At 41.5% G+C, this 25182-nt stretch overlaps 1 protein-coding gene across 1 annotated transcript in view; it reads right to left on the reverse strand.

The window, feature by feature from the left end:
* The window catches only part of PTPRR (protein tyrosine phosphatase receptor type R), a 197434-nt gene that overhangs the window by 13561 nt on the left and 158691 nt on the right, over positions 1–25182 (reverse strand). The window contains exons 7-10 of the mRNA XM_024212658.3: positions 20742–20928; positions 17004–17088; positions 7906–7985; positions 5634–5771 (exon numbers count right to left, since the gene is read on the reverse strand). Of these exons, the coding sequence (XP_024068426.2) occupies positions 5634–5771; positions 7906–7985; positions 17004–17088; positions 20742–20928 (490 nt within the window). The remainder of the gene's footprint in view (positions 1–5633; positions 5772–7905; positions 7986–17003; positions 17089–20741; positions 20929–25182) is intronic.

Below are 25182 nucleotides of genomic sequence, written 5' to 3' on the forward strand. Positions count from 1 at the left end.
CCCTTGGGGAGGCTAGCCCCCTGCCCGCCTCTTCTGGCCGAGGCCCCACCCTCACATGCTGCTCTCAGTCCCTACCACATGGCCCTGACCAGGGCATGGGGCTGAGAGCTTGGCCCCTCTCCCTGCCATGGCCCCTGGGTGGGGGGAGGCCTGAGAGCTTGATTGGGGTCACGGGGGGTAGCGGAGCTGAGAGCTTGGCCCCAGCCAGGGTCGAGCGCTCAGCCTTGGTTGGGACTGCGGCAGAGTTCTAGGCCCTGGCTGGGGCCCTGAGCCCCTCCCCCATTCCACCCCTTCTGCCCACAGCCTTGCCCATGGCCCCACCCCATTCCACCTCTTCCCCTGTGGCCCCGCCCTATTCCACACATGGCCCCGGACCCGTTCCACCCCCACTCCACATCTTTCCCCCCGAAGCTCCACCTGCCCCGCACTCGCTGCTCCTCCTCCCCCGCTGCCCTGAGACCGGAAAAGCTCTGTGCCCCTGCTGCAGCTCCAGAGCTGTGGTGGTGAGTGAGAGCTCCTCCAGCCTGGGGGGCATGGGCGGGGGAGATTTTTCAGGGGGCCCCAAATCTGCCATGCCTCCCCCCCCGCCCCCCCAGCAGCATGAGGTTTGGGGAGGCTTAGCATCCTCTGTCCTCCATTATATGCCACCTATGACTTGATGATACTGATATCAGATTCTTATCAGAACAGTATCTGTCTGAAAAGCACATATTGAAGCAATCAAGGTGATATTCCCATATTGTGAATGTCAGAAACATTCATGAGTGACAGGTTGCAGGCATCCTGATGAATGTTTTAGGGTCTAAGTTTTAGAATATGCCGAGCAGCCACAAATCCAGTTGAAGCATCTGCATAAATCAGGCCCAATCTGTCTCAAGTTGGGCATCCAAAAACAGAAGTATCCAAAATCAGAGGCTATTTTTGAAAACTAGCCTTTAAAATCTTAATCCATTATACTGAACACTTGGAATAGTATTTTATGCTTAAAAATTCAACTAAGTTTGACTGAAGAAAAATATTTTACACAAAAGATAAATTCAAAATCCAAGTTGGATTTTTGCAGGTACATTTTTATAAATGTACAGAGTGAAATCCTGAAGCCATTACTTGGTTTCTCTTCAGGCAAAAGTCCTAAATGGAACTTTTGCCTGTGTGAGGACTGAAACTGAGAAAAGGACTCAGAATTTCTCCCACTCCCACATAAGAATTGTATCCCTGGGCCCTGATGCACCAAAGCACCTAAACACAGACTTAAATCCATGCTTAAGCGCTTTGATAAACTGAAGCCTAAGAAAGAAGTGTCTATTCAATTTCTGAGCTGCAATGAAGATAAAAAGGTTATTCTCTTGCCTAAAATGCTTGAGTAAACCTATAAACATACAGCATTCTTATTGAACTAGTAAAGTAATATTCTCTTCCAGAAATGTACTTGCCAAGCATCTGTTCAAAGGCAGATGCAGAAACAGATAGTACTAACAAATCAAACTCTCCGGTGGAATACCATGTTTACCTGCAGCATAGCTACTATTCATTTCAAATACAGATCACATGAAATTTACAAAAAACATTTTAGTATCCAATACACAGAAAAAACCCTGAACCATAGAACAAACTATCCTACACCCACAGAAACCCACACGAGGAACTTTTTCTACTGTCACCAGCAACTCCTGATTCAAAGAACAATGTATATTCAGATAGCTGCTACTTAACAGCCCTCATTGCACAGCAAAACAAAATCATTGCTTTAATATCCTTCATTACCATGAAACACCATCTGTAGTATATACTGCTAAAACTGGAAAAAAATCAGTATAGTTCAATTTAAACATTACAGTGAAATGCAAGACTTGACCATCAGGTAAGATCTTTAAATTTCTGGTGTACCTTATAACTCAATAGGTCATTGAGCTGAATGGAAACACTCTGGAGCATAAACGTTCTTCTAAAAAGAAATGCTCATTACCTTAATAATGTGAGATGTGTGGAAAGCACACTTTTTATAACTGAAATTGCACTGAGTAATTTGACTGGTTTCATTCAAAGAAGAATCATCAGTTGCACTGTAAGACTTGCAGAGCTACCATACCTCTTAAATACTCTGTCTCTCTGAAGATACCAAGAATGGCAAGAAAACACCCTAATAAATTTATAAGAAAAAAACGTTCAAAAGTTCAGCAGCCACACCATGTGACACATGGCCACTATCAACTATGCGATCTGAAAGGCATGCCCCTCCCTGGGAGTTTAGTTTTCATTGTTAATATGGGAAACAAAAAGTCTAAATATGCAGTTGCACCCTGACTATCAACAATGGCACAGTCAGCTTCTGAACCTTCTTGATAAATGAAAATACTGTGTGCTACTCTCCAAAGACTTCAGGAACTCCTTATAAGTGTTTTTCTTGACTCTTTACCAGCACAGTAATTGGCAGCTTGCACTCTGTGGACAATGCAATTGGATTGTTAATTAAAACAATCCTCGGTTAATATCTCATCTACATTTAGTAAAATACAATAGCTTAATTTTAACAGTCTCCATGTCAGTTTTGAAAATACTCCTTGTCATGGCGGTAACAAAAAAGACCTGAAAACAGAGCTAGGATCAAATGGTTCAGGCACTTCCAAAAAGTCAGATACCAGAGAAATGAACATATTTTGGAATGTATTGCAACAAACGGATGATATAGAAAACAAGAGGGGACAGAGATTGTCTTCAGACAATCTTGCAGAAACTCCACAGGTATACAAACATGAAAGAAGGAAATTGCCCGATGCCAACAATTGCACATGGCAAGAAAACTGGACCACAAGTTTTCATAGTACTCATCTTGATTAGGACAAGTATTTTTGAAAGCTGTTCGAAAACCACCCACTGGGTCATTCAAACAACTTCATAATCTTATTTCCGTGCAGAGAAAACTCTTAGTGTATTGGATATGGCTACTGTGTTTGTGTACAGGGAGAGAGAGGAGTTCTCTGGTCCTTAATTGAGTTATAAAACCCTACGGAGCCCATCACTTTTCCTAGTGATATTGTATCTGCTCCCTGCCATTCATATTGGCCTCTTTTTAATTTTCCTTTATAGGCACCCACCTATTTAAATGCTTTCTAAACATGTGCCTGGGAATGAGTGGGTCTTGCAGTCATCACGTTAATAATTACAGGTGAGATTTTCAAAAGTGTCTAAGATTACTAGAAACACAAGTGCCATTGACTTTCCATAGAACTGGTGCTCCTAATTCTCTTAGGCACTTCTGAAAATCTCCCCCTATTTTCAGTCCACTCCTGCAGTACTTATACATGGTGGGAGACTCACAGCTTTAAAACTAGCTCTATACCTTTCCTCCTTTTCCCACCCCCTCACTCACAACCTTTATACGTATTTCTGATAGCAGCAGCTTCTTAAAACCAACTTAAATTATGATAAACACAAAAAATGCAACAAATACATATAGAATAATATGGGCCAAATTATCTGCTGGAATAACTGCACTGAAGTCAATGGTGGCATGATAACAGCAGAAACTTTGTCTCTATATTGTTAAGCGTGGGCCTCATTCTGCCTCTGTTACTCATGTAAAGTAGCACCTTATGCCACAAGATGTCCCAGGGAGTGATGTCACATGAATAAGGCTGACAGAAACTGGCCCTAAGGAAGCCTGGGTTGGCTGTACATGGTATGTAGTGGAGAAAAATACTTCATTGACAGAACAAACAGTTCTTAATAAAACCCCACATTTGTACTGTAATATGCATAGCCTGGATCACCCACCACAAGCAGTAATGAAGACTCCTGAAAGCTTCTGAGCCCTGACTTTTCACTGCCAAAATGTTCAAGTTCAGCATAATGTTATTCAGCACAGGAGGAATGGGGCCTACATACAAGATTTGCATATTGGAAGGCTGAAAGAGATGGGGGATGCTGCTTTTGAACATCTGTGTGTTTTATAAACAAACCTCCCTGAAAATGATGGGTATGCTTCAGAGAACAAAGGGGCAAAAAATTACAATGCTATTTTGCCGGATAGCAGCTATTTTGTCTTCTTTGCAGGCAGTAAATATTTTACTAAAAATAGTTAATATATTGTTTTCTCCTCTGTAGTAAGTAAAATCCCGAACAATTCAGCTTACAATCATCAGGCAGTTCTTAACATTTCTTCCCAGAGTTGTTCATTAGAATGTCAGAACAGTTCATATAAACACAGACCTTCTCCAAGTAGCCTGGGAACACTAAAGATGTCTCACCCTCTTTTATTAGGAGGAAATTACTACTGTCAGTCCACAACAATGCTGATAAACACTAGTGTGGCGGGCCTGAGCAATTCAGGTAAACACAGGGTTTCCTGATATGTTGGAAACCATTAGACATGTCTTTCAAGTCATTCTTCTCACACAGTGTTAGAAGTAAGTGTTTAAAAATTCAGTATTTCCTTAGTCAAATATTTGTTATTCTGTTATTGGGGCGAGTTTTCAAAAATATTCTGATTATGAAAGTTACCCAGACATTGGTTTGGCTGGTCTACAGTATCAAAATGGGGCCTGGTGTGGAAACGTGGGATATTTACAGCACAGATCTATGTTATGTAGCTTTCCTGTTTGATATGCTATAAACACAGTATGCTCAATTCCAAACTCAGAGAGAAAAAGGACCAGATTGGGGGGGGTACATGTAGAAGGGAAGGTATAATCAGCCTTCTTCCCACCTGTGTCCCCTCCACCAGAGACCAGCCACAATTAAAGGCCCCGCACTCTCAGGGTGAAATTCACTCCATACAGAAGGCCTGTGCACCATTTATGTCTCATTTAAGCCTTTAAAATAGGATTAAATAGAATTTAAGTGATGCATATACTTTGTGCTGGTCCTCTGCACAAAGGTGATTTTCACCCGCAGTGCCTTAAGCAGTTGATTTGTGTTCTTGTACCATGATGGAGAACCTGGCATCAATTTGTACAAATATTAAATAAAGCTAATAAAATAGGTAGGTGGGAGTCCATCCAAAAGTCACAGAAAATATAACAGGCCTTATCTGGCCTTAGCAATTAATGAGCAATGGTCACATATTCTCAGTGTTAATGTAAGGAACTATATATTTTCATACTGGCTAGATGTGACGCTACTATTGACTAAATGCTCCCAAAATGTATTTCTCAATATGAACTAGGTTGTTTTGTAAAACCCGGGATGGATTCTTTAGGAGTTCTCTTTGTTTGTTCCAAAGTGCAGGTCTGGAACATAGAGGTGGAATCTTCCCTGGACATTACAGCATCCAAAAGAAGAAAATATTCTATATATAATAAAAATTTAACAGGTAATGATGCCAAATGTACAAATGCTACCTAACAATATATGGAGTGTTTCTCATAATGGCCACCCCTCAGCCTCCATGAATATGCTGGGATATGCTCTATACATCTCTTGAGATTGCTATATAATGCTATATCTAATTATCTATCTTAGGTTTTTCCATAGTGACCATCACCATAACATTTAAGAGCTGGTTATCTGCTGGTATCATATCTACTATGAGGTTCTTTCTACAAAGGACCTTATATACTGTGAGATGTATAGCCAGCCTCATTTACAATACAACCACTGGAGTAATTTCTTGATTTAGCCAGTTGATATCATACCTCATTTTTTTCTTTCAGCTTTGTGATCATAACAATGACAGGGCTGTCTTCCTGCCAAACCATCTGCCAGAAATCATTCACGGTATTAATCATGGGACCCTGAGTTGCAATGAAGGACTTCTCCTTGCCACCGTAACCCTGGTTTAGAAACAGACACAGAAGTATTTGATTTAAAGTCATGCCATGCACAGAGACCTTAGGTGAAAGTTCCAAAGAAAGAAATGGGAATCTAGACCACAAGATAAATTAAAACTGAAAGCCTGCATGGCCTGGTACAGCTGGTCAAAAATTGTCCAGTGGAAGAGTTTTCTGCTGGAAAATTCTAATTTGATATAATCAAAATATTCCACTGCAATGTGCTGATTTTGTTGAAACTTCCCTGCCTGCCTGGTTTCCTGCCAGCCTGCCCAGCTCCCTGGTTTCCTGGCCTGCCTGCTTGACTGCCCAACTTGTCAAGTTCCTTGTTTGGTGGGCAGGTGGGCTTCCTGGCTCCCTGGTAGTTGGCTTTCCATCTGCCCAACTTGTTGGCTCCCTGCCTGGTAGCTGGGCTGCCTCTCTCTGCTTGGCTCCATAGGTGGCTGGCTCCCTGGTTGCCTGACTCCTTGGCTGCCCAACTCCCAGACTGCTTGGTCACCTTGCTGGGCAAATGGTGAGCTTCCCTGTTTCCCAGTCCCAAAACAGATTGTTCCATTTCACATGAAATTCCTCAATGTAAATATTTTGTGCTGATGCAGAATGAAACAAAATGAAACATTGACACTGCAGAATTTCCCACAAAATGGAAATTCCCTTTTCTGGCCAGCTCTACCTGTTAGTTAGTATTTTTGCCATATTCAAAGGATGATTATGTTACAACAGGCCATAAAAAACAAATGAGAGAACAGAATAGAAATATGAAACTAAGTAGTACCATGAAGATTTATGAAGGGAAAAGAGATTTTGAATACATAAATCCTTACAGACTCAGAAGCTCCAATTTATACTTGCTAAGTAGAAAATGCCTCTGAGACCTTATATGTGGGACTTTCTGTCAGGATAGCGCGAACCTTGAGAGACACTGAAAATTATAAGCAAGCAAAGGAAACAAGGAGTGAGTGGGGAAATGAATGAGTCATGCCTGTATTCATCTTTATCATGTGAAAAGGAAAACTTGTGAACTTGTACACTGAACTTGGGTCCAGCATTAAAGAAGGAGTTCTTTTGACCTTGTTGGCCAGAGAAGGCTGCGGCAACCTCAAAAAGGAATGAATTATTAAAGAATAAAATGATTGGCAGAGCCAGAGATTGTAACTTTGTTTCTCTCTTCAGTGAAACCATCTCCACAACTGCAGGGACAATGGAGCAATCCATTGACTTACCCATTACACAGAACAATGCGGCCGATCCTCAGCTGGTATAAATTATCATAGCTGTATTGAGTGATATGCCCCAACATCTCTTGTCAATGACAGGTGTATCAGAATGTTCAGACAGTCGAGAATACTGAAGTGTCTAAGGTGCTTTACAATATACTGTAAGTTCATGTGAAATTTAATTTACCCACTGTTACATTTTTTTGAAATCATTGACAATGTTACCAGTGTCAGCAATATGAAACACCATGGTACTTCATCCCCTGGAGGGAAGGAATACCTCACATGACTCAATACATGTCCTAATTTCTCTCACTGATTTAAAAGCAGTATTGATGCTCTTTAAATGGAATCATTCTCCTTAACTATAATGATGTCTGTGATGCAAAGCCTTGACAGTACAGATGTAAAGTAAGGAAGGGGTGTGTGTGTGTATATATATATATATGTGTATATATTTATGTATTGCTATTTTAAAAAAGCAGAATGACTTCCTTTATGGAGTGGAGTGGAGTGGAGTGAGGATCTGGAACAACTTCCCATTAGGAGTAGTGGGGGCAAACAACCTAACTAGTTTTAAGATGGAGCTTGATGCTAAATTTATGAATGGGATTATATAGTGGGGCTGGCTGCAACAGGAGTGGACTGGACTTGATAACAGGAGGCCCCTTCCAGAGCTATGTCCTATGTGACTATAGGTTAAACACATACATAACTCTTGGGTGCTTTATTATAAACACCCCATTGGGACCACTTTATCTCACCAATAGTGAGAGAGAGGTAGGGTAGACTTTAGCCTTATATCATACGAGATAAAGTCGACAGAAATAAAAGGAGAGTGGAGCCCTAACAGAATCAACTATTCAGCTGGAAAACAGAATACTGTCTCAGGAGCACACAAAGAATGCGTGTTTACTTACCCTAATGTAGTTAGCATTTATGTAGGTGCTCAAGGAGTCAGCTGGATTCTTTGGTTTCAAACACACTCTGCTTAACGGATCTAAGAGGTCAGAAAAGATGGAAATTGAAAAGAAAATCACAAAGAGAAGATTTCTACTGAGAATTGCAGAAGTAAATCAAAGACTAGTTGGAGCAAAATAATCTACCATTATCTCGGTGCTGCATTTTGCATTTTTGGTGAAATTCACTCCTAGACAGATGGTGTACAAAATACCTAAACATCCTGTAAGTCCAATTAACACCGGTGTTCTGAGGGCTTAAGTGAGCCTTAAATCAGGCAAAGGCATTGTGTTGATCCTTCTGCACAGGGTGAATTGTCTTTTTGTATAGAAGGAATGTTCACTGTAACTCAACATACAAACATTCCATTTGAATAGGTGTCTTGTATCTGGAGAAATGTATAGCCAAACTATAAGAATGTTTTCCTTCAATTGCCTATTATTTTGGGGCAACTCCTATTCCCAGCTTCCTCCATGGCCTTGGAGGGTCCTAGCTGGCCTGGGACAGATGCAATTCTGTTGAGCACAGGGCTGATGGGATGCTAAGTCCCTAAACAGGGAATTTTAAATCTCTTGTGCACCATGGAGCTGTGCTCATGGGGAATCTCTTCACCCTAGGGGGTTTGAACTGGGGCCAGAAATTTCTCAGTTACACAGATCTACTCAACAGTCCTCTCACAAAAAGACACAGGGAGGAGGGTGCATAGGAGCACACACTGTAACTGCCTAGCAGCTACTACTTTACCCTTCTCCACTCATTTTCTACAAAAATGTAGTCCCTTCAACAAAATCAAACGGAAACCGTGTTCTCTCACATCTGGGGTGAAAAAAAGGAAACCTTTCTCTGGCAGATTGCTTAGACAAATAAAATAAAAATAGCAGCTGTTTGAAGTTACCATATCTACTCTGTTGGAAATAGTCCCTGGAGAGATGATTAGTGGGTGGAGTCCAAGGGAGGTGTAAAAAGGTGTATGCATGTTGAATTGTGGAACCAGCATATTTATGTTATTTTATCTGTTGGTAAAATCTAGTATTCTCACAGCATTGCATTTGGGGTTCTAGTCTATATCTTCGTATAAAACAAAAGGGACAGTGGGCCTGATCCTGTACATGCTATATGCTTATCTCCCACTGAAATCAATGGGAATCCGTTGCTTGGAGCCACAGCAGGGTTTAGGACCATGTTTTATAAAATATACTTCTCAGAATATGAAACTGCATTTATGTCCTTCAGTTCAGGCTACAGTACAAGCAGGAAGGCTTTCTCATTTCGTGTGCTCGGAGAGTAAAATGAACCCTAGTTAGCCTGTGTTAAAAATGTCTCTGTGTGCCTTCCCAAACCTCTTCACGTAGAGATTTTTTTTTCTTTCCCTTAACCACATGAGGACAGGAAACCTCTCATTCCTTTTCAGTACAGAGTGATTATTAGCCATTTCCACAAACGCCTTAGGCTACATGGCCTTGGAAAAACACCCACTTCCTTTAGCTTTCACAATGCCTATGATCCTGATGTAGCCTGACCTTTACCCTAAAAATGCTCTTAGAAGAAGACTCAACCTCCAGGCTGTTTAAATATTTTTCATGCTGAATTTCCCCAGATTTTAATGGATCGCTAACTATTTTATTAAGATCCTTTTTATGATTCCAATCAACTAAGTGACCACTATTTAAAAATCATAATGTTGCATACATTAACAATCACTCCCAGATATTGACTGTTTAGAAAATGGATATATGGTATCTATGCAACTTTGTTGAAGGAACAGTGGGCATTACTCTGTTATTCTCAAGTGGGAGTAGTTAAATTACCCATGTTAGTGATCTTTTAGACAAGAATGGTAGAGACTCAGGATCTGGTGGCATGACAGCGGACATATCTTACGGGGTGGTGGTGATGCCAAATTCATTAACGTTTGTAAAACACTTGGAGATACAGAAGATGAAAACGCTGAGTATTATAATTATGAATGCCTGCAGGTGGAAGTGGCATTTAAACAAAGGACCCCATCTTGTACTCTTTACGGAGGTAAAATTACCATTGCCTTCTATCATGTTCCCCAGTAACATATGGGAAGCTCCTACTTTCTCCGTCTTTAAGAAATTACTAGTATCCCATTTTTGTCATGAAACATGCAAGCTTCAAAGGTCATATCCCACTCTATATATGTCCTGGCTTGTATGCTCTTTTTTCTCCCTCCTCTTTTTTTGTATACCTTTAGACTGTAAGACCTCTGGGTATCAGGCCATATTATCATTTACAATATACTTCACATGATTACTAAAAATAAATCATTCATTAATATTGTCCCTAGTCCTGACTCCCTTACTCAACAGATGTTCTGAAATGTGCGAAAGGCTCTTTTCATGGTACTGATCTTTAGGAGCCAAAAAAGAGAAATTTGTTTACATATTTGTTTAATTCTGCAGACTCAGAAGTCTCACAAAACTTTGGATAGACATCTAACCTTTTAAGAGTCATCTATCCCTAATTATTTTGCCCCTGTTTGCTCATGGAATTGATACGTTTTGGGGGTAGCTGACATTATTTGGCTAATATTATAAGGTGGAATTTGAAAATATTGTATGAGTTGTGGATCTTTATTCATGCAGCAAATTTTATAATTGGTTCAAAATTCCAGTTGTATAAAACACCTGTAAACCATGCATAATCTTTTATCACATCTGAATCACTTTCCAAACTACCAACATATTGCTCACTGGAAAAATATCTCATTGATTCAAGGTATGTAAATATATGCATGTTTTATAGCCTATTCCAGTGCTATAAATTAAAGATTTAATTATATTCCACATGTAAAAGTGATCATTCCTACATGCTCAAAAATAATGATAACCTCATATGCATTTAGGTTTTATATTGATACAACTTTAGATTTGCCAATTTTGGTTGGATGTATTCCTGGAGGTTTCATCACATGACATAATCTTTAATTAAAGATTCATTTTTAATTCCTGGGGACTCCAGGACAATCCTGGAGGGTTGGCAACCCTATACTGAACACTGCTTAACTATCAGGGTATGGTTGGCTGTACCCAGATTAATTTATTGATTCAGGTGAACATAAAAAACTGCCTTGATGCATCTGTGCTGAAATGTTTTTTCCTCCCACTAAAAAAATTATGAATCTTTTAGAGCCTGCTCACAATCCTATTGACTTTAAAAGGGAGCAGGATCAGAGAAATAATGATAGGACACAATCAATGTCAGAACTGTAGTAAAAGCTCAAGGGAGACTGAGGATTTTCAGCTTCAAAAGAATTGTTTCATGGCCAGGGCCGGCTCCAGGCACCAGACGAGAAAGCACGTGCCTGGGGCGGTACATTGTAAGGGGCGGCATTCCGGCCAATCTTGGGGCGGCCAGCCCAGCCCTGAAGGGGCACGGACCCCGACCCGGAGGCAGGAACTAGTGATCCCCGCTGCTCATCGTGCCGCTGGGCTCCCCGGGACGCGCCACTCCCCGCCACCTGCACTGGCCTCCGCCTCCCGCGCTACTCTGAGCCCGGCCCGGCCGAGCCACCTTTAAAGGAGCGGCTGAGCCAGCACCTCCTGCAGCCCCCGGGCACTGGAAGGAGGGAGAGTTCTGCGGCGGCCCGGCAGGCAGCGGAGGCAGGGAGGGAGGGTTCTGTGGCGGCCCGGCGGGTAGCGGTGGCAGGGACGGTTCTGCGGCGGCCCGGCAGGCACCGGAGGGAGGGAGGATTCTGCGGCAGCCCAGCGGGCAGCGGAGGGGCGGGCCCCACTGATCCCGGCGCCGTTTGCACTGTGCCGAGCCCCGCTGCAATGCCGGCCCCACGCGGAGGTCGCAGACCCCAGCCAGTGCTGCCTGTGTCAGCCCCCTTGGAGCCTGCCCGGCCGGGAGAGGCACCCCAAGGCTGGAGGGGGGAGCCCCTCTTGCCCGGCTGCAAGCGGACTGCAGCGCCCGGCTGCCCACGGGCGGAGGGAGCGGGCGGGTGCCGGCCTTCACCCCCCTGCAAGCCGCCTTGACCGCCCTCCACACGCTCCCTGTGGCTGCCGTTTTTTTGCTTCGGCAGTCCGGCCGCCTTTTTTTTTTTTTTTTTTTGCCTGGGGCGGCAAAAAAGCTAGAGCTGGCCCTGTTCATGGCATCCAGAGACGACCCGTGGCTGACGATGGGCGGGGAGGTAGAGTGAGGGAAGCCAGCTTCAGCAGTGTTACTAAGCATGCTCAGTTCGTGTTAGCATGCTCAATACAAGCCAAGCAGCAAATCTGGGGGTCACATGATCCCAGATGCCCTCCCCCATGCGTCACCTCTGATGGCATCTGTTTATAAACTGGCACAAGGAAGCACTTTGTTCACTTGATTTAAATTTAAGTTTAAAAAAATTATTGTCTTTGAACTTGGGGATACTTTAAAATATCATTGTAAAACTCCTAGCATAGGGGTGGCCAACTTGAGCCTGAGAAGGAGCCAGAATTTACCAATGTACATTGCCAAAGAGCCACAGTAATACGTCAGAAGCCCCCACCCCACCAATTACCCCCCCCCCCATCTCCCAGCGTCTCCCACCCACCGGCAGCCCCGCTGATCAGCGCCTTCCCCTCCCTCCCCGCACCTCCCGATCACCTGTTTCGTGGTGTGCAGGAGGCTCTGGGGGGGCGGGAGAGGAGCGAGGGCATGGCAGGCTCAGGGGAGGAGGCAGGAAGGGGTGGAGTAGGGACAGGGCCTGTGGCAGAGCCCGGGGTTGAGCAGTGAGCACCCCCTGGAACAATGGAAAGTTGGCGCCTGTAGCTCCAGCCCCAGAGTAGGTGCCTATACAAGGAGCTGCATATTAACTTCTGAAGAGCCGCAGGTTGGCCACCCCTGTCTAGCATTTTCTAGGCCTCTTACAGTGAAATTCTAGTGTTAGTCTAGCAGCACTGAGTATTTTATTCTGCAATTGAAAAATCTTTCCTTAAAAGTATTTTGGATCAGCTATAATTATAATTTTCTATTAAGAAATAAATTTCATTAGGTATTCATTACACTTCATATTGAAGAATAGGACAAAATAGTGTTTATTCATGCCAACCTGCCCCAAGGCAGTCTGTCACTTAACAGCTTGACAGAATTATTTCTTAGAAAATGAGAAACTTCTCAGCAGCGCAAAGGGTGGAGTGCCAGAACATGGAGAAAATTAATCATTTCAAACATCACTTATCACTACAGGTGCCCTAGTTCAAGAGACGCACCCAGTGCTTGGAATGGAAAAGCTGACACAAGAGTACTAAGTAGTAGGTTGATATCATCTGAGCAGGAAACTGGGAAGTCTGTTCTATTAAACCATTCAAATAATTTCCAAACCCTTGGGGTCTGGGAGTGGATCATTTGTGTATTTATCAGAATGTGCCTGGATCCCCAAAATATCTTCTATGGAAGAGCACAAGACATTTCTTTTGAATTAATACATGACCGATCTGTTATCCTCATTTTCTCTTGATTTCTGTAAAAGGCAATTACAAAATATCTGTCTGAGGCTCTAGCTGTTGTGCAGTGCACGTCAACTAAAAGTGCATCCACAAGTTAATGATACCTTTTCCAATTAGAATGACAGTGAAAATACAAAAGCATTCCGATTCTTAAGAGTCATTGACTACTGCTACACTGTAGCTACCCAATTCAAATACAAACAAACTAGAGTGTAATTTAATGCACTGTATCTACAGGGTACATTCTGTGGGTGTATACACAATGTAGCAGCAGGAGATTTAACACTCAGAATTATATGAAGAGAGAATGCATTATTTTGTTAAGGGGTTGGCATATCAACAGATTGGAGGCATTGGATGAAATTCTGGCCCAAATGAAGTCAATGGGCGTTTAGTGTATATCCTGTTTATATTGGGCTAAATTCAGGGGGTAGTTTTCTGGACTTTCAGTATGGAAGTTACACCAACTTAGACTCATTTACCAATGTGTAACTTACAACCTTGTATACAGTACCTCTGTATATGGCCCACTGACCATAATGGGTGAAATGCTGGGCCTCTTGAGGTGAATGAGGGTTTTGCCATTGACTTCAGGGGGCTCAGAATTTCACCCGTGTTTCGTTTCCAAAAATATATCAGATCCCTGACAAAATAATACTTTTGATGGCCAACATCTTTCATTAATTTGCCTGCAAATCCCTTTTACAGTGTGATCAAACTATAATTCAGTTAGGTGTACAGAGAACATTCTTATCATTTAGAATGTGTGAAATGCATAGAATATACTTTGCTCAGGATTACTGCACTGAGCAAAGTGTATGACCGCACATGACTGCAAGGATATTATTGCTAGAGCTGGCTGGAAAATAGAATTTCAGTTTCATGGGAAATGTCAACATTTTTAATTTTGTTTTCATTTTGAATTGTAACAAAAAGCTAGAATTTAGAAATTTTCCATGGAATAGAAATTCTGGTGGATTCTGATTCAGAACCATAGAAGCATTTCATTTCAGACTGTTATATATAATCAAAAAGTATAATAAAATTTATGTAGTATAATAAAAAAGTCAAAATGAAATGAAATAAAATACAAGTAAAACATTCCAACATCACAGAAATGAAATGAGAAAGTCAAAACAAATCATTTTTACTTTCTTCCAGCAAAAATTTCATCGAAAATTATATGTTCCCACAAAATTCTTCTATGTCAACGGAATTGTATTTTTGATGGAAAACTGTTCCATCAGAAAATGTTGACTAGCTCAATTTATAATGAAGTAATTCTTACTATTATGGGAAATGCATCACTTGAAAACACAGAAGCAATACAAGAAATTAACAACAATAATGTTAACAGCAACTCTGAGATAGTAGTATAAGGGTAGTTATCTGGCTAAAAGAGATGGATTCCAACAATGCCACAAACCAGTAGGAGAAGAAAAGGAGCAAGAGAAAGAGAACCAGTATAAATGAATGACTACTAGAGAAGATTTGAGGGGACATTGGTTCATTTAGTCTGAATCACTCAGTGTTAGACAGTAAAGGATTTGCAATAAGGTTCTCTTACTCATTCAGGGTGCAGTGCTGCAGTCACAGAACTTATCTAGACAGAACTCAGTGGGAGTTCTAGAGTCATAGAGTTTAAGGCCAGAAGTGACCATTAGATCATCTAGTCTGGTCTCCTGTATATCACAAGCCACCAACACCGCCCTGCACTCAGACACTTACCCAACAACTGAAATGAGACCAAAATATTACAGCCCACAGGAGACTAGATTATTATGTGTCATAGGCAGAGAATAGGCGGGACCAAGGTGCAACAGTGCCCGAGATCCCCTCAAGGCCACAGTTCTGCATGTGTAAAGCTTGCAGGATTGGTCCCTCACTGTAGATAGAATACAGATAAGTTATTTAAATTAGGGCTGTCAAGCGATTAAAAAAATTAATCATGATTAATCGTGCTGTTAAATAAGAATAGAATACCAATTATTTAAATATTTTTGGATGTTTTCTACATTTTCAAATATATTGATTTCAATTACAACACAGAATACAAAATGTACAGTGCTCACTTTATATTTGTTTTTCATTACAAATATTTGCACTGTAAAAAAAAAAGAAATAGTATTTTCTATTCCCCCATTACAAGTACTGTAGTGCAAACTCTTTATCATGAAAGTTGAACTTACAAATATAGAATTATGTACAAAAATAACTGCATTCAAAAACAAAACAATGTAAAACTATAGAGCCTACAAGTCCACTCAGTCCTACTTCTTGTTCAGCCAATCACTCAGACAAACAAGTTTGGTTACAATTTACAGGAGATAATGCTGCCCACTTCTTGTTTACAATGTCACCTGAAAGTGAGAACAGGTGTTGGCATGGCACTACTGTAGTCGGCATCGCAAGATATTTACATGCCAGATGTGCTAAAGATACATATGTCCCTTCATGCTTCAACCATTCCAGAGGACATGTGTCCATGCTGATGACCGGTCCTGCTCGATAACGATCCAAAGCAGTGCAGACGGATACATGTTCATTTTCATCATCTGAGTCAGATGCCACCAGCAGACCGTTGATTTTCTTTATTGGTGGTTCGGGTTCTGTAGTTTCTGCATCAGGGTGTTGCTCCTTTAAGACTTCTGAAAGCATGCTTCCCACCTCATCCCTCTCAGATTTTGGAAGGCACTTCAGACTCTTAAACCTTGGGTTGAGTGCTGTATCTATATTTAGAAATTTCACATTGGTATCTTCTTTGCGTTTTGTCAAATCTGCAGTGAAATTGTTCTTAAAATGAACAACATGTGTTGGGTCATCATCCAAGACTGCTATAACATGAAATATATGGCAGCAGGTAAAACAGAGCAGGAGACATACAATTCTCCGCCAAGGAGTTCAGTCACAAATTTAATTAACACATTATTTTTTTAACAAGCATCATCGGCATGGAAGCACCTCCTCTGGAATGGTGGCTGAAGCATGAAGGGGCATATGAATGTTTAGCATATCTGGCACGTAAATACTTTGCAATGCCAGCTACAAAAGTGCCATGCGAACACCTGTTTTCACTTTCAGGTGACATTGTAAATAAGAAGCGGGCAGCATTATTTCCTGTAAATGTAAACAAACTTGTTTGTCTTAACGACTGGTTCAACAAGAAGTAGGACTAACTGGACTTGTAGGCTCTAAAGTTTTACATTGTTTTGTTTTTGAGTGCAGTTAGGTAACAAAAAAAAAATCTACATTTGTACGATGTACTTTCACGATAAAGAGACTGCACTACAGTATTTGTATGAGGTGAATTGAAAAATACTATTTCTTTTATCGTTTTTACACTGCAAACATTTGTAATAAAAATAATAATATAAAGTGAGCACTGTACACTTTGTATTCTATGCTGTGATTGTGATTTTTTTTAAAATCGTGATTAATTTGTGTGAGTTAATCATGTGAGTTAACTGCGATGAATCAACAGCCCTAATTTAAATATGTACAAAATGTCCACCATAAAAAAAAAAAGACCAGCAGGCTTCTTACAAATCTACAAACAAGTTATATTAATAAAATAGAACTAAATTTCATACTAAAAAGCATTGTTTAAATACACTTACTTGGCAAAATTGTTTTATAACGGTTTTTAGTTCCATGACTTGGGATGGCAATTTCTTTGGGATCCACAAAATTCATTGGTATTTCCTATAGAAATAAATTAGATCAGATTGGTGTTTCTAAAGAAGTCATGCAGGAAATTATCACTAGAAGGCCATCTGCTGCTTCACAACTATCTGTTGACATCAAAGTATTAACAAAATAACTGGTTCCCACCTCCAGCCTGTCAACACCCTTCCTTTAATAAACACAAGAGCTGCACATTGAAGGTTTGACTTCCGAGGAACAGTTCTGATGAATTATTAAAAGCAAAGGTTTTTATGAGGTTATAAAATACGTTAAAATACATAACAGTTTAAGAAGAAGGGGGTTGAAAATTTGCTACAGTGGAAAAGAGCAAGGATTTACAAACTGTAGCTAAAAACTACATTGTGTGAGAAAGATTCCTACATAGTAATGCTTAACATTCACATAAAACTTTTGATGTGTAGACTGCAAATCCCTTAACAAGGGTGGGGTAAGCACCTTATCCCCATTTTACAGACACAGAAGCTAAGGCATAGAATTAAGTGACTTACCCAATGACACGCAGTGAATCAGGGGCACTGTCAAAAACTGAACCCAAATCTCCCGCCTCCAAATCTGGTGCCCTAACCAGTGAACCATGCAGCCTCCTTTAAACCCTCCTTCTGGAGGCTGGAATTTGACCTTCAGAAAATTCAAATTATTTCAATGTGAAATCATTAGCATTACTAGAGGGTCTGACACTGAGCTGTACAACCAATGAAAGAGAGCAGAATATTAAACTGCTGCCTGTGAGGTGTATAGGCAGCAGCAGAGAGATTCCTCAGCCTGCTGTGCCAAATGGGCACTCCGTAGGACTGATTTTCCTCACGCTTCCAGTGCTGCAAATCAGGCTTTTCTGATTTTCACCATCATCAGTAGGGCTCAGCCCACTGATGCCCAAAACAGCCTCTGAAATTCTGGACTCGGACAGTGCCCCATGCCACAACCCTTCACGCCAAAGCTTATGTGATTGCTAAGAAGGTGGCAGAATTGTCAGTTGCAAGCAGGGTAGTGGGAGGGGTAGGAACACAGTCTCTGTCCCTGAACCCGAGTGCCCTGCCCCTCCTAGAGCACTCCTAGAGCACTTTGAGGCTCTCAAAGTGCTTCCCATGCCTGAGGGAATTCACTCTCCCTCCCTGCTGGGCCAACAGGAGCAAAGGAAGATAAGATTCATTACAGTCAGTTCTTGCTGCCATGATTCCCTCCTGCTCCCCACTCTATTCCTGACCTCCCCACCAGCCACGCTTGCAACCTTCATGTTAACTTTTACTCCCCCACACACAGACTGCCACTGAATCCTTTCTGATCTCCATCCTTGCCTCTTCCCCACCTCCAGCACTAAACCTTGCTCCCTGCCTTGGTCATCTCTCTCTTTGGCTCCTGCAGCCTCCTCCTCTCTGATATTGCTGCCTCTCCCCTTGTTCCCCCTCAGCCCAGACAAAGTGCAACTGCTAAAATCACGTCCCTCCCCTGCCGCTCTGCTCATGTCACTCACTTCAAATCCCTGCACCACCCTCCCTGTGCCTCCTGCATCAAGGGCAGACTTCTCTTCACTTGCAAGTCCTACCCAGCTTCACTCTCGCCTTCTTCTCCTTTTGCTCCCCCATGCTCAGCCCCTGGTGTACTCTGGACCTGAACTGTTCCAACAGAGTCTGGACTGGATTGTGAGCTCCTTGGGACAGGGACTGTTTTCTTTTATGTCAGGTATAGCTTCCCTGGTGCAGTTCTGCACTGTTGGTACAAACATCTCTGGCACTTTGAAACTGAAAAAACACTTTATTGCTTATGCAGGTCAACTTGTACAGTCAATGAGAGAGAGCAGTGTATTTAGAAGCTGCCTGTGATATGTGTAGGCAGGAGAGGGCGCCAGAGAGATTCCTCAGCCTACAGCCCCAAATAGGCTCTGTGGACCCGAGTAGTGGAAATCAAATCAAGGTTTTCCAGTTTTCAACAAAACCAACAGGATTCTGCCCATTGAGGCCTAGAACATTCCCTGAAATTTTGGAATTGGTCAGAAGCAGCATTCAGAAGTTATCGCATTATAGACAGACACAGAAATGCCATCAAGTTGAACATAGAGCCTTGCTTTTCTGGTCCAGTTAATCACTTGAGACCTATAAACACTTACTACTGGTTGTGGGGTTTGCTCAGTGGGACTACTCCCAGGGGTAAGTGTTTGTATGGGCCAAGACCATAAACAGCTCTCTAAATTTACACGGTGCTCTACAACATAGACATGGCACTTAATCTTTATGCTTATCTATAAAAGGCAAGAGAAGACAAAGGACTAAGAGTGTAAGTAAGAGATTATGTGGGGATAACATACCTGCTAACCTGTGCAACCCAAAATGCAACAGATTTCAAATGAGCATTAATTTGCACAAATGTGCATACATTTGCATACTGTTGTGTTTCTTGCATTTGCTACCAGAAAATAAATCAGTGAAAAATTCTTTAGCTGCTCTTGTTTGTATTGAATTCTCTCTGGCCCATTTCACTCATTCACATTCACTCTGCTCTCACTCATATTCAAATTCACTAAGTCTGCACACTTCATACAATGTCACCTGCACTCCACCAGTGCTGATCCACACATTCAATCACATGCTTCTACCCTGACCTCATCCACATGCATCCATACTCTGCACCCACACCATCCCCTACCACAAGCATACTTTACACATACAATTTAGTCACTCTGCATTCATTCATTTCCTCCCCCTGGCACAACAACAGTGAAGGCAGGTGCAGAACAGGAATTCCTCCACCCACCTAGGTAAAGGTAGCTCAAACCTAGGACCTGCCTTATACAGCGTTTTCCTGGGTGAGTCTCTGCCCATATTTGAGGCTTCTTCACTACAACAAAACTCTCTCCATTTGGCGTGGGGTAATTGTCCTTGGCCCTGTGTGATGGCCCTGCAATAGGTGAGTTAAGCCAAGTAGGCCCAACCAGCCAAATTAAGCTGCAAACAGGGGAGATTTAGGCTGTGTGATGTGAGTTAATTAGGAGGAAGCTCACCTGTAAGGGAACAGGCAGGGCTTCTATAAAGCCAGGAGGCTGGCAATAGTGCAGGGAGAAAGCCTGCAGTCCCTCTCTCTGAGGGACGGGAGAAGAAACATGGTAGGATGGAGTCCAGGGGTGAGAACATTAAGGTTGGTGTAAATGCAGACCTTGACTGTTCACTTCAGGGCCCTGGACTGGAACCCAGAGTAGAGGGTCAGCCTGGGTTCCCCTACCAACCACGGCAGATATTTAAAATTCTTTCCATTTAAACAATCTGGCACACTGTTGGTAAAACAAACAAGGGATTTTTTTGAAGCAGATGACTTGCCTCATAAACAGTGTCTCTTTAAAGATGAAATATAAAGATTTTACTGATCTGAGATAATTTATAATGAAAACTATTTTGGGTCCAAGATAACATCATCTGTTTTATTGAGTTATGTATGGAGAATTCAAAAGAGAGAAAAGCCCAAGAAACCACATGCCCTAGCATGTTTAATAAAATTGAGATTGTTCATATTCGTTTGTTATACCTCAAACATACTCAAGAGAGTTGTATACATCTTCTCATTCCCATTTGCCTTGGTAGTGTACACATTTATTAGACTAGCACTATTGCCTTGCAAGGTTTGTTTAGTTTTGCTTTTTTCCCAATGAAGAATGGTCTCACCATGAACTCTGTTTGAAGCAAATGAGAGCATGCGACTGTATCTCGCAGCTGCTGTCTTGTCAGGACCCGACTAGCTGACTGTAGATATTCCATTGCTACTTTTTCTCGTGGGGTAGGCACAGCGACAAAAGGTTCGACATTTCCCAAACTGCTCATGTCCAAAGTCAGGGAGACATTGGATCCTCGCCTATAGTGAAAAATAACAATACATTTATATTAGCTCCCTATCTAATAGTTATAAAATTGTATAACTCTATGCTCCTGAACCTGAATTACTTACACACTTTAAATTTCCACTGTAACCATTGGGAGTTTTAGGTATGCACAGAATGCAAAATCGGTTTCAGTGGGAGTTTTGGGTGGGCCAAGAAGCCATAGCATGGCAGATAGTTCTGGCCCTGATCTTTCAATCACTCATACATGTGAGTGATCCCACTGAATGGAACTACTCACATTTTGCAAATCATACGCGTAAGTATTTACAGGATCAGGGCTTCTGTTTGTAGTACATTTGACTGGAAGGATATAAAAAGAGAACAGCATTAAGTAACCATTTCTACATGGTGGGCACACCAAACTGCAAAAGCCAGATTCTTAATAGTAAATAAATCATTTAGGCACTGAGGAAGAGAAGTAGGTTTGAGGGGAAAGAGAAACGTTAGAATATTCCTTATAAGGGATGGGGGGGAACCAGAAGCTAAATCTTATTTACTAAAGTTCACAGATTTTGAAAAATAGTATGACACTTTTATGCCTGGTCATGACTAGGCCCAAAACAAAACCTTGGGTTTGAAGACATATGAAATTTGAGAACTTTCTGAATTCCAAAGTTCTGAATTTTGTGGCTTAGGCCCAACTCTAATTACAATTTGTGAAAATAAGGGAAAACAAGTGACAATTTAGCAAAAACAGATAATTTTTAACCTATTCTGAAGAAACTAGCTGTATTCAATGTTACATTCTATATCTGTAGAGGAGAAGTTTACTGTGTAATAAATTGAATATTGGGGACTTATCTGCTGTTGATATCAATGTAAAATTCCTCTGGCATATTCTCTTTTGACATATTAATATTGTAATTTGCTGACTTGACTTGCATAGTCAGCTGAACGTGCAAGATTTTATGCAGTAAAGATAAACTCTGCACTTAAGGCCTGTTCAAAATCCATTGAAGTCAATGGAAATCTTTCCACTGCGTTCAATGGGCTTTGGATCAGGCCTATAATAAAAAGTGGTGTTAAACAGAATACTCTGCTTAGCAAAAATATTATCTATAAAAGGTCTCAAATTAAAATGCAATGTTAATAATGTAAATTACGCAGAAACTCCCCACAAAGTAGAGCCATCATTCAAAGCAAAAAGCAACAAGAAAATTCCCCATCTGTCCACTTATTCAATATCTCAAAAATGTGAATTTAGTGCTTGTGAAATGTGTGAAGTGATACCTCTGGAGAATAAAATAAATCAGGTACAGTGTGGGCAGTGGTGGTGAAAACTACAAAACCTCACTTTGCCTATTGACAATGTGCCTCAACTCTGATATGAAGGGGATGTTTAATCTCGATTCCCATTCAATTGATGGCTTCTCTTCTAAAATTATCAACAAGGATGCCAGTTAGTGCCAATTGTGATGGTGTTTTGGTATAATGTAGAAACTTGCCCACTTAGAACTGGTCTGAAACCATCAACTCACTTTAGACTGGCCTCCGACAACAAAGGTTAACTACTGACATCTGAACTGATGACCTACAGATGAAATCCTCTGAATCCATCCTCTCAACACTTTTTCACCAAATAAGGTATTTAGGGATTCTTTGAATGCTGTCATGTAACCTTTAGTGTTTTTAACAAGTTAGTATGACATTAAGTAAGTTTGATGGCAAGCTCTAAAAAAGCAGGGACCTCTGAAAGAAAAGTGTGTGTGGGGAAAACTATGAAACCACCTAAATTATTCTAAATCATATTCTAGAATATAAACTACTCTGTATGATCCATTAAATCCTCATGAATCTGAAATGCTAAAAGCAACCAGTCAGTGATATCAGTAAGAGTGGATGTTCCAGATAAGGAAAAAAATAAAAATAAAAAAATAATGGTTACCTAAATGATGTAAAAGTAACCCCATTTACAGTTCTTGGAAATCAAATAAAGAGTAGACTGCCTGTAACTTTAACAATCTCCTCCGATGTGAAAGATGTCTTTAATGTATAGCACAGAGGAAGTGGGAGATTATAATATTAACAGCAGACAAAAACACAATGTAAGTGTAGTAGATGTGCAGATAATAGGAATACAGTTCCAAATCAGAGGACGCACAAACCATAATAAATGAGGTAAAACAGAGGCAAAGAAATGATTAGCAGACTTAGAGAGGATTGTGCACAGACACCAAAAATGTGTCACTTGAAGGACATCAAACTCATCAATGTTCTGTTTTCTGCTTCAAAGGAAAGCTTAATTCCATAACAAATTTGATTTTGAAAAATATGAAGAAAGCAGTGTCACACTTCAGGGCAACTGCCCTGTATTCCCCCTCTATGGTCCAGCAAGGGCACCCACTCTAGGCTCCCAGCTGCTCAGCCATTACCTTTCTTGGGTAGAGACACCCAAATAGCTAAGCTATTTCCAGGCTAAACAGCTTCCTGCCTACACTGTGAATTCCCCAACTAAGTCAGACTGCCTAAGCAGGCCTGATTTTTTTTTCTCCTCAGAGATGATAAACAGTATAATTGCCACAGTTATAAGTTACCACCAGCTCATTCTAAGCAAGCACATTTATTCGTAAGGCAAAAGTATTATAGAGAAAACATATAAAACAACAAAAGAACCTACATACATGCTAATAAGCTTACCAGAAGTCACCCCATGACTCCAATGAGGGCTCTAGCTGCTTAACTGTCCTTTAAACCCTACCCAGGGGTTTTCCTGGGGTTACCAGTTTATCACTCCTTTTACTCAGAACAAGAATACTGACCGGTTCAAGTCCTTCCAACCCTTCTCAGAAAGGGCCCCCCATGGGCAGAAGGTCCTGTTCATTTGCTGGATCAGAAAGAAGGCCCTTAGTCAGCTTTAAATCAGGCTATTTAACCAAAAGTCCTTGTCTGCCGGTCTGGGGAGAATCCAATTTGAACCAGTATATGCGAGCTTCTATACAGGTGGCGGTGGTTGTTCTTTGGGGGTGTTACAACTTGAGTGAATCTGCCTAGCCACACCCCACTGTTCTTAGTTCTTGGAGGGCTGTGGTGCAGAGACAACATGTGCTTGCCAATGGGGGGAGAGGGGGACAGAGTGAGGGCAGCCTGCTTCAGTAGTGTTACTGAGCATGCTCAGTCTGTGTGAGTGTAACCCACACACCTCAGGGGTGTGGTGTTCTGACCCATCTAGTGGCACCGAGACCACTTAGAGAGATATATAAAATGAGTTTGCTCTACAGCCTTAGCTAACAGTCAGTTGGCTTTTAGCTCATGCGGTAGAGGCTCATGTACTAAGGTCCAGAGATCCCAGGTTCGATCCCACCCACCGACAACCAGGGCCTGTCGGTGTTACATGAGCATTCTCAGTACAAGCCAAGCAGTAAATCGGGGAGCATGTGACCCCGCATGCCCCTGCCCTCACGCATCGCTTCTGCTGTGGTCCTCTTTCCCCACAGAATTACATACAGTCCCTGGCCCACAATGATACATAAACTTCATGCAATGAGGTTTGTCCAGAATATTGCAGGAAATTGCAGTATCTGTCACAAACAGGTTTTTGAGTCGAGACTAATCCTTTCTATCATGCTATCTAAACATCTAACTTAAGAAATGTCATTTTCATAACTTCAAACCATTCTATCACTTGTTACCTCTTTCTTTTACTTTAGGAATGTGGAGTCACATAAATTCATTCACTGATGTTTTGTAATGACCAAATACGCATTTGTAGGAGTAACTAACAGCTTTCACATTTGCTACAGTTAGAATGAGAAACAATCACCAGTGAATTCAACATAGTGAAGACTAAAAAATAAGATGAGCTGGCCAACTATCTAGAGAATCGTGTTACCAGGTGCCCTGCCTGACTTTAACATATTTCTCAATTCCACAAAGCACTGTTCAGTATTCAGTTATAAAAAGATAGAGAGAGACAATATAATATTCAGGCTTATTCCTTCCTCCACATATACTGCCCTCTCTCATCACACACGTCCTGAAGATAGAGTTCTTTAAGTTCCTAGACATTCCCCTATATATAAGTGTACTATTACACCCCATATCGGGAAGCTCTTGTAAAGCCACTCTGCCATGTCAGTGAACAACTCCACTCACTTCCCTTCCTATAATATCTAGTGTCAGTTCTTTCCACCCACTGGCCTCACCCTTCTCTCCATTCACCAATAGCTCCACCCATTCCCCTTTCCCTCTAGGATTATAAATAGTTTTATACATTTCTTATCAGTTCT

The sequence above is a fragment of the Terrapene carolina genome, unplaced genomic scaffold, assembly GCF_002925995.2.
Source record: "Terrapene carolina triunguis isolate 2854851 unplaced genomic scaffold, T_m_triunguis-2.0 Scaffold68, whole genome shotgun sequence".
Classification (NCBI taxonomy): Eukaryota; Metazoa; Chordata; order Testudines; family Emydidae; genus Terrapene; species Terrapene triunguis.